Source organism: Vipera ursinii (genome assembly GCF_947247035.1).
Source record: "Vipera ursinii genome assembly, chromosome: 2".
Classification (NCBI taxonomy): Eukaryota; Metazoa; Chordata; class Lepidosauria; order Squamata; family Viperidae; genus Vipera; species Vipera ursinii.
Window position 1 is genome coordinate 292702082 of NC_139513.1, and position 24824 is coordinate 292726905.

General features: G+C 43.6%; 1 protein-coding gene across 1 annotated transcript in view; it reads right to left on the reverse strand.

The window, feature by feature from the left end:
- The window catches only part of KATNAL2 (katanin catalytic subunit A1 like 2), a 47446-nt gene that overhangs the window by 15415 nt on the left and 7207 nt on the right, over nucleotides 1-24824 (reverse strand). The window contains exons 2-11 of the mRNA XM_083354854.1: nucleotides 20631-20701; nucleotides 20084-20250; nucleotides 19261-19297; nucleotides 15968-16091; nucleotides 14135-14230; nucleotides 11991-12089; nucleotides 10711-10788; nucleotides 7850-7948; nucleotides 5971-6034; nucleotides 4125-4243 (exon numbers count right to left, since the gene is read on the reverse strand). Of these exons, the coding sequence (XP_083210980.1) occupies nucleotides 4125-4243; nucleotides 5971-6034; nucleotides 7850-7948; nucleotides 10711-10788; nucleotides 11991-12089; nucleotides 14135-14230; nucleotides 15968-16091; nucleotides 19261-19297; nucleotides 20084-20250; nucleotides 20631-20701 (954 nt within the window). The remainder of the gene's footprint in view (nucleotides 1-4124; nucleotides 4244-5970; nucleotides 6035-7849; nucleotides 7949-10710; nucleotides 10789-11990; nucleotides 12090-14134; nucleotides 14231-15967; nucleotides 16092-19260; nucleotides 19298-20083; nucleotides 20251-20630; nucleotides 20702-24824) is intronic.

Genomic DNA, 24824 nt, shown 5'->3' on the forward strand with positions numbered 1-24824 from the left:
AGTCACCGTGCCGGCATACACCTAAAGGTAAAGTAAAGGTAAAGGTTCCCCCGCACATGCGTGCTAGTCGCTTCCGACTCTAGGGGCCGGTGCTCATCTCCGTTTCAAAGCCGAAGAGCCAGCGCTTGTCCATGGATGTCTCCGTGGTCATGTGGCCAGCATGACTAGACGCCAAAGGCGCACGGAACGCTGTTACCTTCCCACCGTAGTGCTCCCTATTTTTCTACTTGCATTTTTACGCGCTTTCAAACTGCTAGGTTGGCAGAAGCTGGGACGAGTAACAGGCACTCACTCTGCTACGCGGCACTCGGGATTCGACCCACCAAACTGCCGACCTTCTGATCGACAAGCTCAGCGTCCTAACCCACTCAGCCACCGCGTCCCTTGGCATACACCTAGGGTGCCCCGAATGACTTCTCGTAGTCTACGAACCCCATCCAGACTTTTTTGCGCCACCCGGCGTGCGGTTAAAAAAAAAAAAGGAGCAATCCAAAACCAGATTGTTCCCATATGGATCCTTTAAACATCTGTAGCTATAAGCCTCGGTTAGAGACAGCTAAAACGGGTATCAAGTCAATACTGCAAAACAAAGGAACATTTTTTTTAAAAAAATAATGAACATATAGTCCTCAACTTAAGAACAGTTCGCCTAGTGACTGTTCAAAGTTACAACAGCACTGAAAAATGTGACTTATGGCCATTTTTCACACTTATGGCCACTGCAGTATCCGCAGGGTCACATGATCAAAATTTAAATGCTTGGTGACTGACTCACATTTATGACGGCTGCAATGTGCCGGGGGGGGGGAGGGGGTTGGTTCACATTATCCACTTTTGCCAGATTCACTTAACAATTGTGTTACTAACAACTGCAGTGATTCATTTAACAACTGTGGCAAGAAATGGCAGAAAACTCTCTTAAGCATTATCTCCCTTAGCAAGAGAAACGTTGAGCCCAATTGTGGTACAGTATATATATTTTTTTCTGACATGGGATCAGAAAAATACAGTGGCTATTATGGTAAAATATTGTAAGCAACCTCGTTATGAGAATACATGAAGAATGTATTAGAAACGCTGCCTAGATATGGACATACAAAATAATTCTTAAATCTCCACAGCTCACAAAAGAGGAGAGGAAGGGCGAAGAGAGACAAATAATCCTGTCTTTATATTTTAAATCTTTTCACCTAAATCCTACTCAAATATGAAGGGAATAAGAAGGGAGGAGAATGATTCCAGAAAGAGAAGCCAAACAAATCCTCCTATATCCGGTGAAGACTAAAATGTTCCTTTACAGCTGCATTTATAGATTTTTTAAATACACTTTTATAAGCAAAAATGAACACAAAGAGAATTAAACGATGGGTGAGCTAAATTATGCACACTTCTCTCTACAAAGAAAGCTGAAGTCTGGTGCAGTTGCATGTTAGAGCTTTGGTTTGGCAAAATGATCGTGCCGAAATAGAATAGAATAGAACAGAACAGAATAGAAAATATGCAGTGTAATGTAATGTAATGTAATAGAATAGTGTCAGGGATGGGGGGCCTATTGTGGGCTGCCAGAGTCACCATGTTTGTGTAGGGCGGCCATATAAATTCTATAAAGAATAGAATAGAATAGAATAGAATAGAATAGAATAGAATAGAATAGAATAGAATAGAATAGAATAGAATAGAATAGAATAGAATAGAATAGAATAGAATAGAATAGAATAGAATAGAAAATATGGAATGGAATGGAATGGAATGGAATGGAATAGAATAGAATAGAATAGAATAGAATAGAATAGAATAGAATAGAATAGAATAGAATAGAATAGAATAGAATAGAATAGAATAGAATAGAATAGAGCTGGAAGGGACCTCGGAGGTCTTCTAGTCCAGCCCCCTGCTCAAGCAGGAGAACCTATACCATCTCAGACAAGTGACTGTCCAGTCTCTTCTTAAAATCCTCCAGTAATGGAGAGCCCATGACTTCTGGAGGCAGGTTGTTCCACTGGTTAATTGTCCTCACTGTCAGGCAGTTTCTCTTCAATTCCAGGTTGCTTCTCTCTTTGGTCAGTTTCCAACCATGGTTTCTCGTCCTTCCCTCTACTACTTTGGGGAATAGTTTGACCCCTTCCTCTTCTTTGTGGCAGCCCCTCAAATAGTGGAACGCTGCTATCATGACTGCTATCATGTCTCCCCTATTTCTTCTTTTCTTAAAACTGGCCAAACCCAAGTCACGCAGCCGTTCTCCATATGTTTTGGTCTCCTCAAGTTACGACCACAATTGAGCCCAAATTTCTGTTGCTCAGTAAGACATTTGTTAAGTGATTTTTATCCCATTTTACGCCCTTTCTTGCCACAGTTGCTAAGTGCATCTGACTTCCCCGTTGACTTTGCTTGTCAGAAGGTCGCAAAAGGGGATCACACAATGCCCGGGACACTGCCACCGTCACAAGCATGAACCGGTTGCCAAGTGTCTGAATTTTGACCATGGGGGATGCTGCCATGGTCGTTAAGTGTGCAAAAACGGTCATAGGTCATTTCTTTCATTTCCGTTGTAACTTTGAATAGTCACTAAATGAATGGTTTTGAGTCAAGGATTATGTGTAGTGTGAAGAAATTACAGTGGCAAGAAGAGCCACGCCTATGAAACCAGGTGCAGAACTTGTAATGACCACTAAAAAGGTAAAGGTAAAGGTTCCCCCGCACATGCGTGCTCATCTCCGTTTCAAAGCCGAAGAGCCAGCGCTTGTCCGAGGACGTCTCCGTGGTCATGTGGCCGGCATGACTAGACGCCAAAGGCGCATGGAACGCTGTTACCTTCCCACCGGAGTGGTCCCTGTTTTTCTACTTGCATTTTTACATGCTTTCGAACTGCTAGGTTGGCAGGAGCTGGGATGAGTAACAGGCGCTCACTCTGCTACGCGGCACTCGGGATTCGACCCGCCAAACTGCCGATCTTCTGATCGACAAGCTCAGCGTCCTAACCCACTCAGCGTCCCTATAATGACCACTAGAGGGCAGCAAAGAGATGGCGAAAACTGTCTCTGCTGCTCTCTAGTGAATGTCTGGATTTTGACAGCCCGTTTAAAAATCTCTCTGAATCAGTATTAGGTCCAGTGCCTAATTTTTAACCCTGGGTGATTTTCTAGGGTAATTTTGTTCAACTACTTGGACTACAGCTCCTAAAATCCTCTGGCCAACAGGAAGGCTGAGGAATACTGGAAATTGAAGTCCAAGCTCAAGCTGAGAAACACTGCTCTAGAGACTATTGTGTAACAACAACAACAACAACAACAGCAATAATAAAGGAGGTACCTGGTTGATACCCAGGATGCTGGCGGCAACCTGTGTCAACCATCAGCGCCAGTCAATTTGAGTGTTCAATTGACTGGGTTTCATGTTTAATAGTAATAATAATGGAGTTGGAAGGGACCTTGGAGGCCATCTAGTCCAACCCCCTGCTCAGGCAGGAAACCCTATACCATTTCAGACAAATGGATGTCCAGTCTCTTCTTTAAAGCTTCCAGTGTTGGAGCATTCACACCTTCTGGAGGCAGGTTGTTCCACTGGTTAATCATTCTAACTGTCAGGAAATTCCTCCTTAGTTCCAGGTTGCTTCTCTCCTTGATTGGTTTCTATCCGTTGCTTCTTGTCCTGCCTTCTGGCGCTTTGGAGAACAGCTTGACTCCCTCTTCTTTGGGGCAGCCCCTGAGATACTGGAACACTGCTATTATGTCATGCCTCATCCTTCTCTTCATTAAACTAGATAGGGGATGGATAACCTTGGCTCTTTTATGACTTGTGGACTTCAACTCCCAAAATTCCTGAGCCAGCATGGGGGAACTCTGGCCCCCTTGATGACTTGTGGACTTCAACTCCCAGAATTCTGGGAGTTGAAATCCACAAGTCATAAAAGAGGCAAGGTTCCCCTCCCCTGAAGTAGACATACCCAATTCCAGCAACTGCTCTTTATATGTTTTAGCCTCCAGTCCCCTAATCAACTTTTTTGCTCTTCTCTGCACTCTTTCTACGGATGATTGGTTTAGCCAATGCCTGTGTTAGGCCATAAGTTCGCCAATTCCCTCTTAAATTTTATCCGTGTATAAAGAAATCAAAAGGGATTTTTTTACTCTGACAAGCTTTTCTGAATCGCCTCTCCATTTGCTGACAATGGTGGATGCGGAGATGTTGAAGAATGTTGTATTGCATTCAGTAGCAACAGCTTTAGCCAGCAAGGTTTTCCCTGTACCTAGAAGAGGAGGAAAAAGCAGCATTTAAAACATGAAACACATGAAGAACTGTTGCAGGAATTGGGAATGTCCAGTTTAATGAAGAGAAGGATGAGGGGGGACAGGATAGCAGTCTTCCAGTATCTCAGGGGCTGCCCCAAAGAAGAGGCAGTCAAGCTATTCTCCAAAGCCCCTGAAGGCAGGAGAAGCAGCAACGGATGGAAACTCATCAAGGAGAGAAGCAACCTAGAACTAAGGAGAAACTTCCTGACAGTTAGAACAATTAACCAGTGGAACTACCTGCCTCGAGAAGCTGTGAACATTGGAGGTTTTTAAGAAGAGACTGGACAGCCATTGGTCTGAAATGGTATAGGGTTTCCTGCCTGAACAGGGGTTGGACTAGATGACCTCCAAGGTGCCTTCCAGCTCTATTCTATTCTATTCTATTCTATTCTATTCTATTCTATTCTATTCTATTCTATTCTATTCTATTCTATTCTATTCTATCCTATCCTATCCTATCCTACCCTATCCTATCCCATCCCTTAATTCTATTCTATTCTATCCTATACCTTATTTCTATTCTATTCCATTCCATTCCATTCCATATATTCTATTGTATTCTATTCTATTCTATTCTATTCTATTCTATTCTATTCTATTCTATTCTATTCTATTCTATTCTATTCTATTCTATTCTATTCTATTCTATTCTATTCTATTCTATTCTATTCTATTCTATTCTGCCCTGTTAGGCTTGAAAAGTACATGTTTTACATTTTGACAACCAATAACTTTCCTTGCAAAGCACGTAAGGGGCTTATGCAATTAAGGTCACCCTACCGATGAAAAAAACTATTGTATAAAAACTATTGTATGATCCTCAACCTACGACCCCAACTGAGCCCAAAATTTCTATTGATAAGCGAGACAATTGTGAGGTCGGTTTTGCCCCATTTTGCAACCTTTTTTTTGTGGTTCGGGGAATCACTGCAGTTGTTCACTTAGTCACACGGTTGTTAAGTGAATCCTCCCCCACCCCCCGCATTGACTCTGCCTGTCAGAAGAGCAGAAAAAGTGATTGCAGGAGCCCCGGGACATTGCCAACCATCATAAGTACGAGTCGGTTGCAAGCCTCCGAATTTTGATCACAGGGCCACGGGGTGTCCTGGTTCTGACAGATGAAACTCTTCAAAAGACCTCCGAGGTGTTATTCACCTTAAAGGATCTTTTATTCCAGTAGCATAACATCGGCACTTACGTAATCGAAGCCAAAAACTGAATTCCCCTCCTCTGAGCACATAGTATCGAAGTACAATTCCCTCCTTCAATTAACAATCATAAATCACATTCCCCAATTCCTCTCCATCTCTGCAGCCCGCCAATTCTTTATCATCTCTGGGCTCAGTAACCTTGATTCTCATGCTAAGTTTAGTGTTGCTATGTCTAGCTGGACTCTCATTCATATCCCCTCCTCCCGGCATCATCTAACTCTAAAAGTGAAAGGGAAAAGATGGCTACACTTCCATCTGTCAACAGTGCAAAAACATCCGACATTAGCAGCGTCGACACGGGGATGCTGCAGTGGTCGTTAAGTGTGAAAAGGGGTTGTTTGAACGGTCACTAAATGAATGGCTGTAACTTGACGACTCCCTGTATCTTTTGTTATGGAGACTGTTGGCACTGAGAATGAAAAAGTTTGGAGTGGAGTCACAACATTTAATTAAAAAATAATAATAATTCATACCTGGAGGTCCATATAGGAGAAGTCCCTTCCAAGGAGAAAGAATGCCTGTAAACAACTGCGGGTACTATGGAAAAAAGAAATATATATATATATATGTATATGTATATGCATATGTATATGTATATGTGTGTGTGTATATATATATGTATGTATATGTATATATATATATATATATATATATATATATATATATGTATGTATGTATATGTGTATATATATATATATATGTATGTATGTATGTATATGTGTATATATATATATATATATATTTCTTTATCAGAACGGTGTTGCTACAGGGCAAACGGAGGCAATCAGGGTGGCAGATTCGGTATTTCTGGATCTCTCCCCGCTTTATTTATGTAATGGTTCCCTGCCTTTCGAACATCAAACCCGGCATTAGATTGTATTTATTTATTTGATTTTTATCCCGCCTTCATTGCTTATAAGTAACTCAAGGCGCCGTGCATACATACTCCCTCCTCCTGTTTTCCCCACCACAACAACCCTGTGAGGTAGGCTGGGCTGAGAGAATGGGAGTGGCCCAAAGTCACCCAATTGGCTTCCATATCTAAGGCAGAACTAGAACTTATGGTCTCCTGTTGATCGACCCAAAGTCACCCAGATGGCTTTCATGCCTAAGGCAGGACTAGAACTCACTGTCTCCCACTTCCTAGCCACTAGGCCAAACTAGTTCTCAAACCAGCCCAAGTTAGTTTTCCTTCCAAATTGCTTCGTGTTCTCCACTTTAAGTAGCATGGGTTGGTATAGGGGGCTGGACTAGAACACCTCCAAGGTCCCTTCCAGCTCTACTCTACTCTACTCTACTCTACTCTACTCTACTCTACTCTTCTATTCTATGCTATTTTATTCTTTTTCTATTCTATTCTATTCTATTCTATTCTATTCTATTCTATTCTATTCTATTCTATTCTATTCTATTCTATTCTATTCTATTCTATTCTACTCTACTCTACTCTACTCTACTCTACTCTACTCTACTCTACTCTAATTCTATTCTACTCTACTCGATTCTATTTCCATTCCATATTTTCTATTCTATTCTATTCTATTCTACTCTACTCTACTCTATTTCCATTCCATTCTATTCTATTCTTTCCAAAATCAGCAATGGTAGCTCATAAAGGAAGAAAAAAGAAAAAAAAAGATTACGGATAGTTCTCAACTTAGAACTATCTGTTTTTTGACCGTTCCAAATTACAACGGCACTGAAAAAACTGACTTCAGGCTGCTCCTCGCACTTACGACCGTACAACCGTGCCGTCGCATGATCAAAACCCAAGGGCTCAGCAACTGGCATGCATTTACACCGATTAGAGCAGGGGTCTTCAAACTTGGCCCTTTTATGACTTGTGGACTTGAACTCCCAGAATTTCTCAGCCAGGCACGTGTGCCTGCTGAGGAATTCTGGGAGTTGAAGTCCACAAGTCATAAAAGGGTCATAGTTCCCTCAGGCTGGCTGAGGAATTCTGGGAGTTGAAGTCCACAAGTCATAAAAGGGTCATAGTTCCCTCACGCTGGTTGAGGAATTCTGGGAGTTGAAGTCCACAAGTCATAAAAGGGCCATGTTTGAAAGTCCCTGTGTTAGTGTGTCCTGGGGTCATGTGATCACCTCTTGGAAACCTTCCCAGCTGGCTTCCGGCCAGCCAAGTTCAGGGCAGAGGCCAGCTTCGTTTAACGACCCTGTGATTCCCTTAACGACGGCAGTGATTTGCCTAGCCATCCTGGCTGTGAAATCAGGCGTGGCTCCCTTCACCACCGCCTTGCTCAGCAGCGTACCTGTTGGGCCCAAGTGTTGGCTGTACGTCAAATATTTTGGCCCCCGACAGGCGAGGCTATTTGTCTGACTTTTGCTCCTTACCCTTATGGGATACACAACGGCTTCCTTGACCAACCGCTTGGCGGCCTCCAGCCCAATGATGTCGTCCCATTTGATGTTGGGGTTGTGAAGGTAGATATCCTGCAAGACACGGTTTGATCTCCTTAAAAACAGGGCCACCATTTTCCTGTGCGAGTGTAATAAATGTGTCGCTGTCCCGTAAAATTGAGAGGAAAAAAGGCAACACGACAAAGGAGAGGTCACTATGTGGGTGCCATTATTGGGGGCAGGGGGGCAGAAGAGAAGAGTCAGCTGGGGCTGAACTACGACTTTCAGCACCTTTCTCTATTCATCAAGCTTGCTTGGGTCGGCAAGAGTTGTCACACAGGATAATAATAATAATAATAATAATAATAATAATAATAATAATAATAATAATAAGAAGAAGAAGAAGAAGAAGAAGAAGAAGAAGAAGAAGAAGAAGAAGAAGAAGAAGAAGAAGAAGAAGAAGAAGAAGAAGAAGAAGAAGAAGTTGGAAGGGACCTTGGAGGTCATCTAGTCCAACCCCCTGCTCAGGCAGGAAACCCTATGCCATTTCAGACAAAGGGCTGTCCAGTCTCTTCTTAAAAACTTCCATTGTTGGAGCATTCACCGCTTCTGGAGGCAGGTCGTTCCACTGGTTAATTGTTCTGACTGTCAGGAAGTTTGTCCTTAGTTCTAGGTTGCTTCTCTCCTTGATGAGTTTCCCTCCATTGCTTCTTGTTCTGCCTTCAGGCGCTTTGGAGAACAGCTTGACTCCCTCTTCTTTGGGGAGCCCCTGAGATATTGGAACACTGCTATCATGTCACCCCTCACCCTTCTCTTCGTTAAACTACACATACCCAATTCCAGCAACCGTTCCCGATATGTTTTAGCCTCCAGTCCGCCAATCATCTTTGTTGCTCTTCTCTGTACCGTTTCTGGAGTCTCAACATCTTTTTTACATCGTGGTGACCAAAACTGGATGCAGTATTCCAGGTGTGGCCTTACCAAGGCCTTGTAAAGTGGTATTAGTACTTCACTTGATCTTGATTCTATCCCTCTGTTAATGCAGCCTAGCACCGTGTTGGCTTTCTTGGCAGCTGCAGCACACAGCTGGCTCATATTGAAGTGATTGTCTACTAGGACTCCGAGATCCCTCTCACAGTTACTACTATTGAGCAAGGTACCACCTATACTATACCTGTGCATTCGATTTTTCATGCCTAAATGTAGAACCTTACTTTTTTCACCATTGAATTTCATTTTGTTAGATAGCGCCCAGTGTTCGAGTCTGTCCAGATCCTCCTGTATCTTAAGCCTATCTTCTGGAGTATTGGCTATTCCTGCCAGCTTGGTGTTGTCTGCAAATTTGATGAGTTCCCCATCTATCCCCTCATCCAAATCGTTGATGAAGATGGTGAAGAGCACTGGGCCCAGAACAGAGCCCTGGGGCACCCCACTACACACTTCCCTCCATGTAGATGCGGTTCCATTGAGGACCACACGCTGAGTACAGCCTGTCAGCCAGCTACGAATCCATCTGGTGGTGATGCTATCTAACCCACATTTTTCTATCTTGTCAAGTAGTAGGTTGTGATCTACTTTATCAAATGCCTTACTGAAGTCCAAGTAAATTATATCTACAGCGTTCCTCTGGTCCACTAATTTTGTCACTTGGTCAAAGAATGTAATAATCTGGCATGATCTGTTTTTGACAAACCCATGTTGACTTTTAGTGATGACTTTGTTTGCATCAAGGTGTTCGCTGATTTGTTGTTTGATTATCTTTTCCAGAATCTTCCCAGGTATTGAGGTCAGGCTGATAGGTCTGTAGTTTCCTGGATGTATTTTTTCCCTTTTTTGAAGATGGGAACTACATCAGCTCTCTTCCAGTCCTCTGGTAGTTCCCCAGTGCTCCAGGATCTTTGAAAAATATAGTTCAGTGGTTCTGAGATCATGTCTGCCAGTTCCTTGAGAACCTTGGGGTGTAATCCATCTGGTCCTGGTGATTTGAACTTGTCTAGGCTGGACAGGTGCTCACTTACCATTTTCTTGCCTATCTTAACTTGCGTTTCTATTCTGTTTTTTATGGCACTGGTTTTGGTTCTGGCTAGCTCGTCCTTTCTCGAACTCACGGGTGTGTGCAACCTCAGCAACTTTTTTAAGACTTCTGGGCTTCAATTGAAGTTGTGCACTGATGATGTTCCCTAGCTGGGTCATGAAACGTCTGCACAGTCCTCCTCCTCTTTCTCTCCTCCATAAGCACCACTCTCTTCTAGCACTGATGATGTTACCTAGTCTGGTAATGAAACGTCAACAAGCTCAGAAGCATCAAGGACCCCACAGTCCTCCTCCTCCTCCATAAACAGCACTCTTATCTAGCACTGATGATGTTACCTAGTTGGGTTATGAAACGTGTGCAAGAAAGCTCCCAAGCTCAGAGAGCACCAAGGACCTCCCAGTCCTCTTCCTCCTCCTCCTCCTCCTCCTCCTCCTCCTCCTCCTCTCCTCCATAAAAGCCACTCTCTTCTAGCACTGATTATTTTACCTAGTTTAATAATGAAACGTCTGCTAGAAAGCTACCAAACTCAGAAGCACCAAGGGCCCCACCCTTCATGATCCATAGTATCTCCACCATGGATGGCCTTCTCCAGGCAGATCCAAATTACGCAACTTATAGGACTCCGCAAGGTGGTAGAATCTGCTAAGAAGCTAACGTAAAAACCTGAAGCTCAGGTGGCAAAGGTTATTGTAATGCATCATCATGTTCCACCTGTCTCTTTCGCCCGGCTTCCAATATCAAGGTGGACAGTAGGATCAGCCCTTTCAGTGAAGGGGGCTGCAGTTCAACCCCCATCCTTGCTCGGACAAGAAAAACTCACCTTACTGACCACCGTCGCCAGCTCCCTCATTTCAGCCGTCATGCCAAGGAAGGCGCCCAGAGGTTTTAACAGTCGTTCCTGGAAAGATGGAAAACGTCGACACAAGTTGTGGAAAATGCTGTTTGGGTTGAACTCGTGGTCTGTCTATCGTTGGCATCCATTTACCACCTCTAAAGACCTATACGGTAGTCCTCCAGTTACAACGGTTCATTTAGTGGCCATTCGAAGTTACAATGTCACTGAAAACCGGTGACCTATTCTATTCTATTCTATTCTATTCTATTCTATTCTATTCTATTCTATTCTGTTCCGTTCCGTTCCGTTCTGTTCTGTTCTATTCTGTTCCGTTCTATTCTATTCTGTTCTGTTCTGTTCTGTTCTATTCTATTCTATTCTATTCCATATTTTCTATTCTATTCTAATTCTGTTCTATTATTCTATTCTATTCCATTCCATTCCATTCCATTCCATTCCATAGTATATTATTCTATTCTGTTCTATTCTATTCCATATGTTCTATTCTATTCTATTCTATTCTTCTATTCTATTCTATTCTATTCTATTCTATTCTATTCTATTCTATTCTATTCTATTCTATTATTTCTATTCCATATTTTCTATTCTATTCTATTCTATTCTATTCTTCTATTCTATTCTATTCTATTCTATTCTATTCTATTCTATTATTTCTATTCCATATTTTCTATTCTATTCTATTCTATTATTCTATTCTATTCTATTATTTCTATTCCATATTTTCTATTCTATTCTATTCTATTCTATTCTATTCTATTCTATTCTATTCTTCTATTCTATTCTATTCTATTCTATTCTATTATTTCTATTCCATATTTTCTATTCTATTCTATTCTATTATTCTATTCTATTCTATTCCATATTTTCTATTCTATTCTAATTCTGTTCTGTTCTATTATTCTGTTCTATTCTATTCTATTCTATTCTATTCTATTCTATTCTATTCTATTCTATTCTATTCTATTCTATTCTATTCTAAATTTTATTCTGTTCTATTATCCTATCCTATCCTATCCTATCCTATCCTATCCTATCCTATCCTATCCTATCCTATCCTATCCTATCCTATCCTATTCTCGCTTTGCAAAGATACAAAGGATGTGAAATAATGCATCCCGGTTTGATGTGCTAGAAGCCGTCCTCACCCATCAACATTTCTGATCCGTTATATTTCCAATTGAAATAATTGTTTCTGAAAAATGAACGACTTTGGCCAGCTTTTGGTTATAAAGGGCACCACTTACCGAAGGATCTGGATTGCAGTTAAAGCTGTGGAGAGATATTTCACTGGATGCCCCTTTGATCGTGTCCTGAATCAGCCCACGGAAGTCAATAATTTGGCCCTGCAGGAGAAGCAAAGTACTTGAGACATTAGGGAGCGATCCCGAAATAATATTTATATGTTACTTATATGTAAGGATGTAGGTCTATACCAGGGGTCTTCAAACTTGGCCCTTTTATGACTGGTGGACTTCAACTCCCAGAATCCCTCAGTCGGCCATTTTGATGAAACTGCGGGCTTGGATCCAGACTCTCAGGGGTCTTCAAACTTGGCCCTTTTATGACTGGTGGACTTCCACCCCCAGAATTCCTCAGTCGGCCATTTTGATGAAACTGCGGGCTTGGATCCAGACCAGGGGTCTTTAAACGTGGCCCTTTCATGACTGGTGGACTTCAACTCCCAGAATTCCTCAGCCAGGCACGTGTGCCTGGCTGAGCAATTCTGGGAGTTGAAGTCCAGTCATAAAAGGGCCATGTTTGAAGACCCCTGTATAGGGTTTTCTGCCTGAGCGTGCCTGGCTGAGGAATTCTGGGAGTTGAAGTCCACAAGTCATAAAAGGGCCAAGTTTGAAGACCCCTGGCCTATACATATGTTGTAGATATTATGCTTTAAATGTGTGTTATGTATGTGTACACTTTGAGAGCAAGCAACTAATTTTCATTCTTAATGTCTGCCGTTGTGCCCACAGGAAAAAATGAAAATAAATATTATGTAATCTATATCAAGAAACCTCTGTGATAATCAAGGCCAGAATTGATCATCTGATAGGTTTCTCAAGCTTAGCAACTTCAAGTATGTTTACGAATACAGGTGTCCCTCGACTTAGTTGATTTATTGACCGTTCGAAGTTACGACGACACTGGAAAAAGTCACAGTCAGCCGTTTTTCACACTTTTGACTGTTGCATCCATCCCTGCGGTTATGTATCCAAATTCAGACGCTTGGCAACTGACTCGTACTTATGACGGTCGCATGTGATCCCCTTTTGCAACCTTCTGACAGGCAAAGAAAATGGGGCAACCCGGATTCGCTGAACAACGGTGTTACTAACTTAACAACGGCAGTGGTTTATTTAACAATTATGGAAATCCAGGTGGTAAAATGTGGCAAAACTCACTTAACGTGTTTCTCACTTAGCGACATAAAATTTTGGGCTGAGTTGTGGGTCCTCAGTCGAGGACAACCCGTGTACTCAAAATCGTTGGCTCCCATGTGGATATCTGTCTCCAGTGCAATTCTTTTCGGTCTTCATTTGTAAATCCTGCCTCTTCCCCAGAAGGAACGCAGGCCATCCTGGACTTACAACGGCCTGTTTAGCGACCTTTCAAAGTTACAACGGCACTGAAAAAGGTGTCTTATGACTGGTCCTTAAACTTACAAGCCTGAAAGTTCAGGCATGTATTTGGGGGGGGGGGGGTTGAAGCATCCTGGGGGGTCACATGTTCCCCATTTGTGATCTTCCCAGCCGGCTCCCGACAAACGAAGACAACAGGATCCACTTAACAACGGTAGCAAAAATGGTCACGGAATCAGACACAAGGCAATTAACCACCGCCTTGCTCGGTCGTTAAGTCAGAGACTATCTGTGTATTAAACAACACTCAAGGTGTCCACAGGTCTTTCCCCTTGGACGCCTTAATGTTATATAAGACCCTTGTCAGGGGTAGGCAGCCTTGGCTCTTTTATGACTGCTGGACTTCAACTCCCAGAATTCCTGAGCCAGCATGGGGGAACTACGGCCCCTTCATGACTCGTGGACTTCAACTCCCAGAATTCCTGAGCCAGCATGGGGGAACTATGACCCCTTCATGACTGGTGGACTTCAACTCCCAGAATTCCTGAGCCAGCATGGGGAACTTTGGCCCCTTCATGACTCGTGGACTTCAACTCCCAGAATTCCTGAGCCAGCATGGGGGAACTATGGCCCCTTCATCACTCGTGGACTTCAACTCCCAGAATTCCTGAGCCAGCACGGCTCAGCTTGGAAACCTCTCCCTTCCCCTCAGCATGGCTGGCTCAGGAATTCTGAGAGTTGAAGTCTACGAGTCATAAAAGAGCCAAGGTTGCCTACCCCTGCGACTTGTTATTTGTAGGATTTTGACTAACTCTTTTAGGATGAAGGCCTTCTCCACCTCCCTTGTGGATTGCAGACACATTTAAACCAAATTCTGAGGCGACTTGACTTAAAGGACCTTCGTTCTCCTGTAAGGGGGAAAAAAATATTCTGCAGTTAGAGCCAGTTTGGTTTAGTGGTTAAGGCACCAGGTTACAAAGTGGGAGCCTGTGAGTTCTAGTCCCGTCTTAACCGTGAAAGCCACTTGGGTGACTGGGCCAATCACCAGGAGACGGAGAGTTCTAGTCCCGCCTTAGGCATAAAAGCCACTTGGGTGACTTTGGTCCAATCACCAGGAGACAGTGAGTTCTAGTCCCACCTTAGGCATGAAAGCCACTTGGGTGACTTTGGACCAATCACCAGGAGAGTGAGTTCTAGTCCCACCTTAGGCATGAAAACTGGCTGGGTGACTTTGGACCAATCACCAGGAGACGCTGAGTTCTAGTCCCGCCTTAGGCATGAAAGCCACTTGGGTGATTTTGGACCAATCACCAGGAGAGTGAGTTCTAGTCCGGCCTTAGGCATGAAAACTGGCTGGGTGACTTTGGGCCAATCACCAGGAGACGCTGAGTTCTAGTCCCGCCTTAGGCATGAAAGCCACTTGGGTGACTTTGGACCAATCACCAGGAGAGTGAGTTCTAGTCCGGCCTTAGGCATGAAAACTGGCTGGGTGACTTTGGGCCAATCACCAGGAGACGCTGAGTTCTAGTCCCGCCTTAGGCATGAAAGCCAACTGGGTGACCTTGGGCCAATGTGGAAGAAGGTCTTAGTCCCGCCTTAGACATGAAAGCTATTTATTTGTATCCTGCCTTTATTGTATTTCAAATAACTCAAGGTGGCGAATATATATATATAGCACACCTTCACCTTCTTCTTCGTCTTACTCTTTTCCCCACAATAACAACCCTGTGAGGTTGACCTCAACCCATCTCACAGGGTTGTTATTGTGGGAAAATAGGGGGAAGAAGAATTTGTGTTGGATGTATTCACCACCTTGAATTATTTGAAGAAATAATAAAGGCAGGATACAAATAATGGATAATAATGTAATGTAAAAAAGTTGTTGAGATTCTAGAAAGAGTCCAGAAAAGAGCAACAAAGATGATCGGGGGACTAAACATACAAGGAACAGTTCCTGGAATTGGGGATGTCCAGTTTAAGGAAGAGAAGGACGAGGGGGGACATGATAGCAATATTCCAGTATCTCAGTGGCTGCCCCAAAGAAGAGGCAGTCAAGCTGTTCTCCAAAGTGCCTGAAGGCAGGACAAGAAGCAACGGATGGAAACTAATTAAGGAGAGTAGCAATCTAGAACTAAGGAGAAATTTCCTGACAATGAGGACAATTAACCAGTGGAACGACCTGCCTCCAGAAGTTGTGAACGCTCCAACACTGGAAGTTTTTAAGAAGAGACTGGACAGCCGTTTGTCTGGAATGGTATAGGGTTTCCTGCTTGAGCAGGGGTTTTTATTTTTATTTATTTTATTAGATTTATATACCGCCCCTCTCCCGAAGGACTCGATGACCTCCAAGGTCCCTTCCAACAATATTATCATCATCATCAATCATCATCATCAATCTAAAAATATTGCTTCATAGGCAGGCAGTCCTCGTCTGTAAACCATCCATTCAACGGCCCCGAAAAATGTGATTTGCAGCCAGTTCTCACACTTAAGACCGTTTCAGCACCCACCCGGTCCCGTGATCAAAGATTAGGCTCTTGGCCTGTATGTACAACAATTGCGCCGTCCCCCGATAGCCGTTTGTGACTTTCCCGGCTGGCTTCTGACAAGTAAAAGCCGTAGAGAAATGAAAAAGAGAGATTCACCTGCTTAACGGCTTCCTTGTAAGGGGATTTGAGCTCTGCGGCTCTTGTGGGTGACACTTTTGATTGAGGCCTCCTTTGATGTTGGCTAATCTTGGGCAGATTCCGGCATGTGCCGCTGAGGCCCCTGGATGGAAAAAGAAGTGAGAGTGCTGACGTTTAGAGTCCCATTGGTTGCCCTAATAGGGTAATAAAAGCCTCTCTCTATTGGTATTTTATTTGTCTTTTAACGACCCTGTAAATCCCTTGCATCAGGGTGGAGTTGGGATGACTGAATGGAACTGAGCATTTGCCGGACGGATGCCCTTCCTGACGCCTATGCGGAGTTCACAGCAGAATATTTTCCCTTTGTACCCAGTGTGGAAAACGAAAATATTGGCTATTTGTTCTTCTACGCAATGTTTTGGGCCCAGGTGAACTAAATCAGGCCACATGGACAAAAGTATTGAGCCCAAGTCTGTGCTATGCTTAATTTTGCAGTTTTGCAACTGTGTTTTGCTTAATATGATTTTGCTGAGCTTGCTTGTTTCAAATATATTTGGAACATAAGGACTGGAACCGTAAGACATAGGGAACTGAAAGTAGCTGATGGATGCGGGTTCCAATGTACACAAGTATGTGGAAAGGTATGTTCAGCAGAGGGTCAGCAAAAAGTCAGCAGAAAGGATAAGATTGCTGACTATTTGTCTACGTTTTTAGGATGAGAAAGGGTATCAAAGGTTGGGACTGGACCTGATTGATTTGCCCCTGGCCTAGAGCTGTCCTTGCTGGACCTGCTATGCCACTGGACCTCATTGTGATGGGTTACTAACGTAAGTGATGTTGTGTTATTGTTTGCTAGGTTCCAAATGATTAGCAAAGTAAACCTCTGGATCTTGAAGTAAGAATTATTGTTTTGTGTTGCTGTCTCTTGTCTTTTTCATTGCGTTTTTCCATGACATCAATGAGAAATATCTGTCTCCACTCAAGAATGAACCCACTGCCTCCTGATTGTGAATGCTACAGGTTGAAGGGGTGGAGGGCAGCTGCCACCACCATTTTGACTCTTTTCTTTTTTTTGGCCTCCATGCAGATGCTCCTGAGAAAGTGTCCATAGACACAGGCACCTCACTTTCCTGTTCAAACCGAAGATCTGTGCTACAGGTAGCACCAGGTTTAAGAGATTCAGAGACAATGTCCAAAATAATGCAGAGTAAAACTGGATAGTTTGGCTCCAAATGGCTCATCTTGGTTCAACCACCTCATTTCTAAGGCTGACTTGAAACATTTCTTTTAACCAAATGGCTCTTGAGGGTTTTGAACCAGGTTACCCAAAACAGGGTCTTCCCCCAAACCAGGGGTCTTCAAACTCAGCCCTTTTATGACTGGTGGACTTCAACTTCCAGAATTCCTCAGCCAGGCACGCGTGCCTGGCTGAAGAATTCTAGGAGTTGAAGTCCACTAGTCATAAAAGGGCTGTTGTGATTCCTCACCAGCCTGTGGATCAGGCAGCTGAGTCTGAAGAATCAGAGGAGGAGGAGGAGGGGCCTGGAGTGACATCAGAATCAGAGGAAGGCTCTGAGGAGCTCCAAGACTGAGGAGGAGCCTGGCCCCTCTACTCGTGCTCAGGCTGAGACACAGCTGTGCTGGGAGTCTGAGTTGGACAGCAATGAAGAACAGCTGGGAAATATCCAGGATGCACGAAAGCGCTGGCAAGAGAAGCGAGTAAAACAGAGGAACGCAATGGGGCGGCTCCAAAGGCAGAGGAGGAGGCATTAGGAAGCCACGCCTTGGCTGAATAATAAAAGATATGGTGTGGGAGATGCTGATTGCCGAAGGCCACCGTTCCGTGTTGTGGATGGAGTTTCTGTGGACTGTGTTTCTTTGCCTGGGACATTGACTCAGGTCTGTGAATAATAAAAGGGGTTGGTTTTTCTTGCGGTTGCAGAGGGGTTTCTCCTTGTGAGGAAAATAAGGACTCACATAGGCTGGGACAGAACAAGGGCCAGGTTTGAAGACCCCCACCCCAAGCCTTAAGATCTACTATACTCTCCATTCAAGACGGTTTATGCTCTACTGAGCAGGACAGAACAGCATGGAAAGATAGAAAACAGAACTTCATTTTGGCCAAGACTTTGCCGGATCCTTCCATATTGTGGGTCAGGTGGAGCCCTTTCTCTTCTCCCAAGCCTGTTTTAATTGCTTGTGCACGCTAAAAAAAAATCTCAGTTCTGAAATCCGAATGTTTTATTATTCTGTCTTGTGTTGTTTCCCCAACATTAAGAGAACTCATCAGCAGAGAGCACCTGGATTTTCTCTCATGGATGCCTTCTATTTCCTTCTGCTGCAATTCTGTATTCTCCTCCATACCAGAGGTGCTCATAAGACTGTGGGGGGGAGGGGGGCAGAGACAAGATGGTGGCTTTGGCCACCTGCTCAATAGGTGAGGGTTTGACCATGCGGCTACAGTTGCCATCTTGACTTTTTGGACCCCGTCTGCAGCTGCTTCCATCTATTCACCCATCATCTCTCTCTCTCTCCTTCTCTCCATCCACTATCTACCTTGTGCTACTCTACTATACCCTAATTTACTCTACTCTACCCTACCCTATTCTACCCTACTCTACCTTACTGTACCCTACTTTACTCTACTCTACCCTATTTTATTCTACTCTACCCTACTGTACCCTACCCTACCCTTCCCTACTCTACTCTACGCTATCCTACTCTACCCTACTTTACTTTACCCCACCCTACTCTTCCCTAGTCTACTCTACCCTATTTTACTCTACTTTATCCTACCCTATTCTACCCTACTCTACCTTACTGTACCCTACTTTACTCTACTGTACCCTACCCTATTCTACCCTACTCTACCTTACTCTACCCTACCCTACTCTACCCTACCCTTCCCCACTCTATGCTACCCTACTCTACCCTACTTTACTCCACCCTACCCTACTCTTCCCTACTCTACTCTACCCTATTCTACTCTACTCTACCCTACCCTTCCCTTACTCTACTCTACCCTACTCTTCTTTACTCTACCCTACCCTACTCTTCTCTACCCTACTTTACCCTACCCTTCCCTACTCTACTGCTCTACCCTACTCCACCCTACCCTACCCTACTCTACTGTACCCTACCCTATCTATCCATCCATGCATCCGTCATCCTTGCATCCATCCAAAACATTTAACATGTCGAATGCAATACCATTTGCATTTCAGAAGTGGGGGAGGAAATTCAATGAATCAATAAATGTGGCTACTACAGAATTATTACCTAAGGCCATGCAGCAACTACTTTTCTCTTACCTTTTTGCTTTCCCTCCACTTCTTGATTTATTATCTGCTGTGGAAGAGGAGAAAACAGCAGTTAACAAAAATATTAAATATTACTTTGAACAGAAAGAAAGATGTTCTCAAGGTTGTGGTATGCTCTGGTTTGCTATCTGTTTTGTGTGTGGGGGGTGGGGGGTTGTCTGGCTTATTGAACTGAACGCTCTCTGCTGTAGCACATCTACAGGGGTTTAGAAGGAAAAGGGCCAACATTTACTCCAGATGAATATTCCAAGGAATTTGGACTGTAAAAACCCAGAAAGAACCTCTTGGACAATTATCTTGCTCAAAGCAAACAGAGATGCAAGGCAGCTGGAAGGAAAGTGTGTGTGTGGGGGGGGCAGTTAAATCAGGGTTTCCCAAACTTAGCACGTCTGAATGTCAAGTCCCAGAATTCCACAGCCAGCAGGGCCATTGCTAAGAATCCTAGAGGTTCACACATCTTATAATGCCAAGGTTGGGAAATAGTTGATTAGATGATCTTCTAGGTCCCTTGCAAACCTTAATGCCACCGGACCACCAGAGGGAAGGACTAAAGAGAGAAGCAACCTGGAATTAAGGAGAAACTTCCTGACAGCGAGGACAATCAACCAGTGGAACAGAAGTTGCCTCCAGAAATCGTGGGCGCTCCATCACTGGAGATTTTTAAGAAGAGACTAGACATTCACCTGTCTGAGACAGTGTAGGTTCTCCTGCTTGAGCTGGGGGCTGGACTAGAAGACCTCCAGGGTCCCTTCCAGCTCTATTCTATTTTATTCGAAACAAACAAACCAAAATCATTCTGAGCAACGCGACGTACTGGACTCGGCAACTTTCTTGGTAATCTTGGGATACTTTTGAAACTTGACGTAGTAGTAGCTCTCATATTCCATCAAAATGGTCTCTAGGTCGACGTTGTCGCACACTTCAAAACGACGCAGTCCACATTTTGTTTCCTGCTCCAGGGCATTAGCAGTCTCTACATACCTGGGAGTGACAGATTCGGAAAGTGTCAGTGTGCGATTGAAGCTTCAGAAAGGTAGTTATTTAAGACAGAAGTTTTGTACAAGAAAAAAAAAAGAGAGAGGAAAAAGTATAAGACAGGGCCGAGGATTGCCAATTCAGGAACCAACTCTCTCTGTATTATTAATATTAATATTAATATTAATATTAATATTAATATTAATATTAATATTAATATTAATATTAATATTATTTGTAAACACGTTGGATTCCAACTCCAGTCGTGCTGAGTCAGATTGGCTGGGAAGACAGCTGACCTTCATTATGGTAAACTCCATGAAATTTGCTCATGGCAAGAATTACGCTTTCGTACTGGGCATTTTGCAAAGCGAGTGAATGCTCACCCTTCTTCCGTTAAATAATGCAAAATCAAAATGAGCAGATTTTTGTGCCGGCCTTCTGTTCGTATGTGCTCCTTTAAATAAAAAAGAGAGAAAACAATAAAATATATATAGCTCTGTGCAAGGTAAGCTTTGCTGACTGTAGACTGTAAGGTTTCCTGGGAAAAATCAGCCAATCTTTTAACAGGGATTATTATTATTATTATTATTATTATTATTATTATTATTATTATTATACATGAAATTCAGTCAACTGAACGTGCAAATTGACTGGCACTAATGGTTGACACGGGATTATTATTATTATTATTATTATTATTATTATTATTATTATTATTATAAAACTTTTATTCATAAAACATGAAACTCAGTCAACTGAACACTCAAATTGACCGGCACTAATGGTTGACACAGGTTTATGATGATGATGATGATGATGATGATTTTATTAGACTGAATTTTCACGTTTCAGGAATTTCTGACCTATAACTAACATACTACTGTGCAAAGAATCCAGAGAAAGAAATACTTTGGGAAATATTTAAAAGACAGAATATATTTCTCTAATGGATTTAAAAGGCAGAAACCAACCCATCCACATACCCCCAAGTCTCTCTCTGCCCCAAACAGAAACCAGGTCTGCAGAATTGTAGATGTGACAATCTTGTCAGAAAGACTGGAGTCAGGAAACTGGGATTAGAAAGACAAAGATCCCTAGAATCAACAATGTCACACCAAAAAATCTAAGAGTCATCAGCCACAGCCCCAGGGCAGCAGGATATGACCTTTGGGACATAATAGGATTAACCCACCACCACTCGAAACACAAAAGCCCAAGAAGGTATAAAAACCCACTCCATGTGGTCACTTTCTTTTCCAGAGCCATCTTCCTGTCTGGCTCACCTCTTCAATAAACTGCAACCTTCTTTCTAAAGCAGTTGCCATGTTGTTTATTCCCGGCTTGGACTGGACCCCGATGAAGGTTTTTCCTTCAACACTACATTTGTTTAGAACTACACATGACTATCCTAGTATTAGTCCTCTCTCCGATGGTCAGCTTTAGATTGTATACTCCTTGGGATTGATACATTTTTAATGGATTTAATATACTGAAAGATACTGGTGGTGCGTTAAAGTCTTTAGGGCAAGCTCCCACGCAGATCAACTGGACATACAAGCAAGGTCACAAGTATAGACAAAGTTGCATGAATCTCATCGAATTGGAATCCCATCAAATTCAAATTTATTGTCATTGTTATGTTTATCCAGTATGTTTTCACACACGTCTGCATAAGTGGTGGTCTTGCAAATTCAAATATATTTAATAGAATAACAGAGTTGGAAAGGACCTTGGAGGTCCTCTAGTCCAGGGCTTTTCAACCAGTGGTACGGGTACCACCTGTGGTACATTGGTACCTGCCAGGTGGTACATGGCCATCCTAGAAATGTGGTAGCGGGGGAGGGGAATGAGCTGAACCGGTGGCAGCACCGCACAAGCCTGAGCTTGAGACGACTGGAGCTGCAGGGCTGTCAGGGCTCAGCGGAAGAGCCAGGATCAGCGCCAGGATCCAGCTGGAGCTGAGCCCAGAAGAAGTGCCGATCAGCTAGAATGTTGCAGCATCTTCAGGGTCTTGTGATTTACATTCAGACGCTTGGCAACTGATTCATGTTTATGAGGGTCACAGTGTCCCAGGGTCACGTGAAGTGACGCAAACCTGCTGCAACCACCCAGCAGAGGGTGGGAAATAAAAACCAAACACCCCCTCATCCCACCCCCGCTGCCAATCCTCAACAGAAATGCTCACAACAATGAAAACCTCGGACAGGAGGAAGAGCGCCGCCGGGCGGGCAGGCAGGTGTCTTACTCGGCTGTGGCTTGGGGGGCACTTTTTTCAGTGCCATTGTAACTTCGAACAGCAGTATGTGGATCGAGAACTACCAGAAGTACAGGCAGGATTTCGAAGAGGCAGAGGAACCAGAGATCAAATTGCCAACATACGCTGGATCATGGAGAAAGCTAGAGAGTTCCAGAAAAACATCTACTTCTGCTTCATTGACTATGCTAAAGCCTTTGATTGTGTGGATCACAACAAACTGTGTCAAGTTCTTAAAGAGATGGGCGTACCAGACCATATTATTTCTCTCTTGAGAAACCTATATGCGGGCCAAGAAGCGACAGTGAGAACTGGACATGGAACCACTGATTGGTTCAAAATTGGGAAAGGATCCAGCAAGGCTGTATACTGTCACCCTGCCTATTTAACTTATATGCAGAGCACATCATGAGAAAGGCAGGGCTAGATGAATCAAAAATTGGAATTAAGATTGCCAGAAGAAACATCAACAACCTAAGATATGCAGATGATACCACTCTAATGGCAGAAAGTGAAGAAGAACTAAAGAGCCTCTTGTTGCGGGTGAAGGAGGAGAGTGCAAAAGTTGGGTTGAAACTAAACATTAAGAAAACGAAGATCATGGCATCCAGCCCTCTCAATTCCTGGCAAATAGATGGGGAAGAAATGGAGGTAGTGACAGATTTTATTTTCCTGGGCTCCAAGATCACTGCAGATGGGGACTGTAGCCAAGAAATTAAAAGACGCTTGCTCCTCGGGAGGAAAGCCATGGCAAATCTAGACAGCACACTAAAAAGCAAAGACGTCACCCTGTCAACAAAAGTGCGTATAGTCAAGGCTATGGTCTTCCCAGTTGCAATGTAGGGCAGTAAAAGTTGGACCACAAGAAAGGCTGAGCGCCAAAGAATGGAGGCCTTTGAACTATGGTTGTGGAGAAGACTCCTGCGAGTCCCTTGGATTGCAAGGCCATCAAACCGGTCAGTCCTAGAGGAGATCAATCCTGACTGCTCTTTAGAAGGCCAGATCCTGAAGCTAAAACTCAAATCCTTTGGCCACCTAATGAGAAGGAAGGACTCACTGGAGAAGAGCCTAATGCTGGGAAAGATTGAGGGAAATAGAAGAAGGGGACAACAGAGAATGAGGTGGCTGGATGAAGTCACTGAAGCAGGAGGCATGAGCCTAAATGGACTCCAGAAGATGGTAGAAGACAGGAAGGCCTGGAGGAACGTTCTCCATGGGGTCGCGATGGGTTGGACACGACTTCGCAACTAACAACAAATCGATCGATCGACTGAAATAAACCTTCTGCCCTCTGGACTGATTTCACAGGCTCTCTCTGCATACTAAGTGTGGGCTTCCAAATCACAGCTCTTATCCTAGGGCAAGATAATCCTCTTTTACTTGACCGCATTAATATAATAAACCACTCTCTTTTTTTGAATCAACTTAATGCAAGTAAGAATTTCTGAGGAGCTGGAGCGCCACCTAGTGGCCCTAAAGGGAAACACTATTTTTTTTATTTCAATGCCTTAAAGGTAAAGGTAAAAGTAAAGGTTCCCCTGCACATGCGTGCTAGTCGTTTCCGACTCTAGAGGCCGCTCATCTCTGTTTCAAAGCCGAAGAGCCAGCGCTTGTCCGAGGACGTCTCCGTGGTCATGTGGCCGGCATGACTGGACACCAAAGGCGCACGGAACGCTGTTACCTTCCGACCAGAGTGGTCCCTATTTTTCTACTTGCATTTTTATGTGCTTTCGAACTGCTAGGTTGGCAGAAGCTGGGACAAGTGACAGGCACTTGCTCTGCTATGCGGCACTCAGGATTCGACCCGCCAAATTGCCGACCTTCTGATCGACAAGCTCAGCATCCTAACCCACTGAGCCACCGTGTCCCTTACAGAACATTACAGCATTTTAATACTAGGAAAGTTGAAAGAAAGAGGTCAAGTAGCAGCAAGGTGGGTTCACTCAGTTGCAACAGCAATGGGTGCATCCCTGGAAAACCTGAAAGGCCAGTTTGGGGGACAGATCTGTCCACATCGACTTGATGGCCCCTCAATCTGTCAAGCATAAATTGAATTAACACCCTAATTTTTCAGGTTAGTCTCAAAAAGCCACGGATCGGAAGGGAGGAAAGGGGGAGCTGAATTTTAATGGGCTCTCAAAGATCGTGGGGACTTAGGGAAGCTAAAATCCTAATAATGCAAAGGGGAAGATAAAGGTAAACCTTGAAGATTCGGATTTCCTGACTCGAGAACCTTACTTTCTGGATCATGGAAAATGTCTGGAGCCGCAATCACCAGCAGTGACAGAGCCGAACAAGTCACAGTGTGAAGCAATGTGGGGTG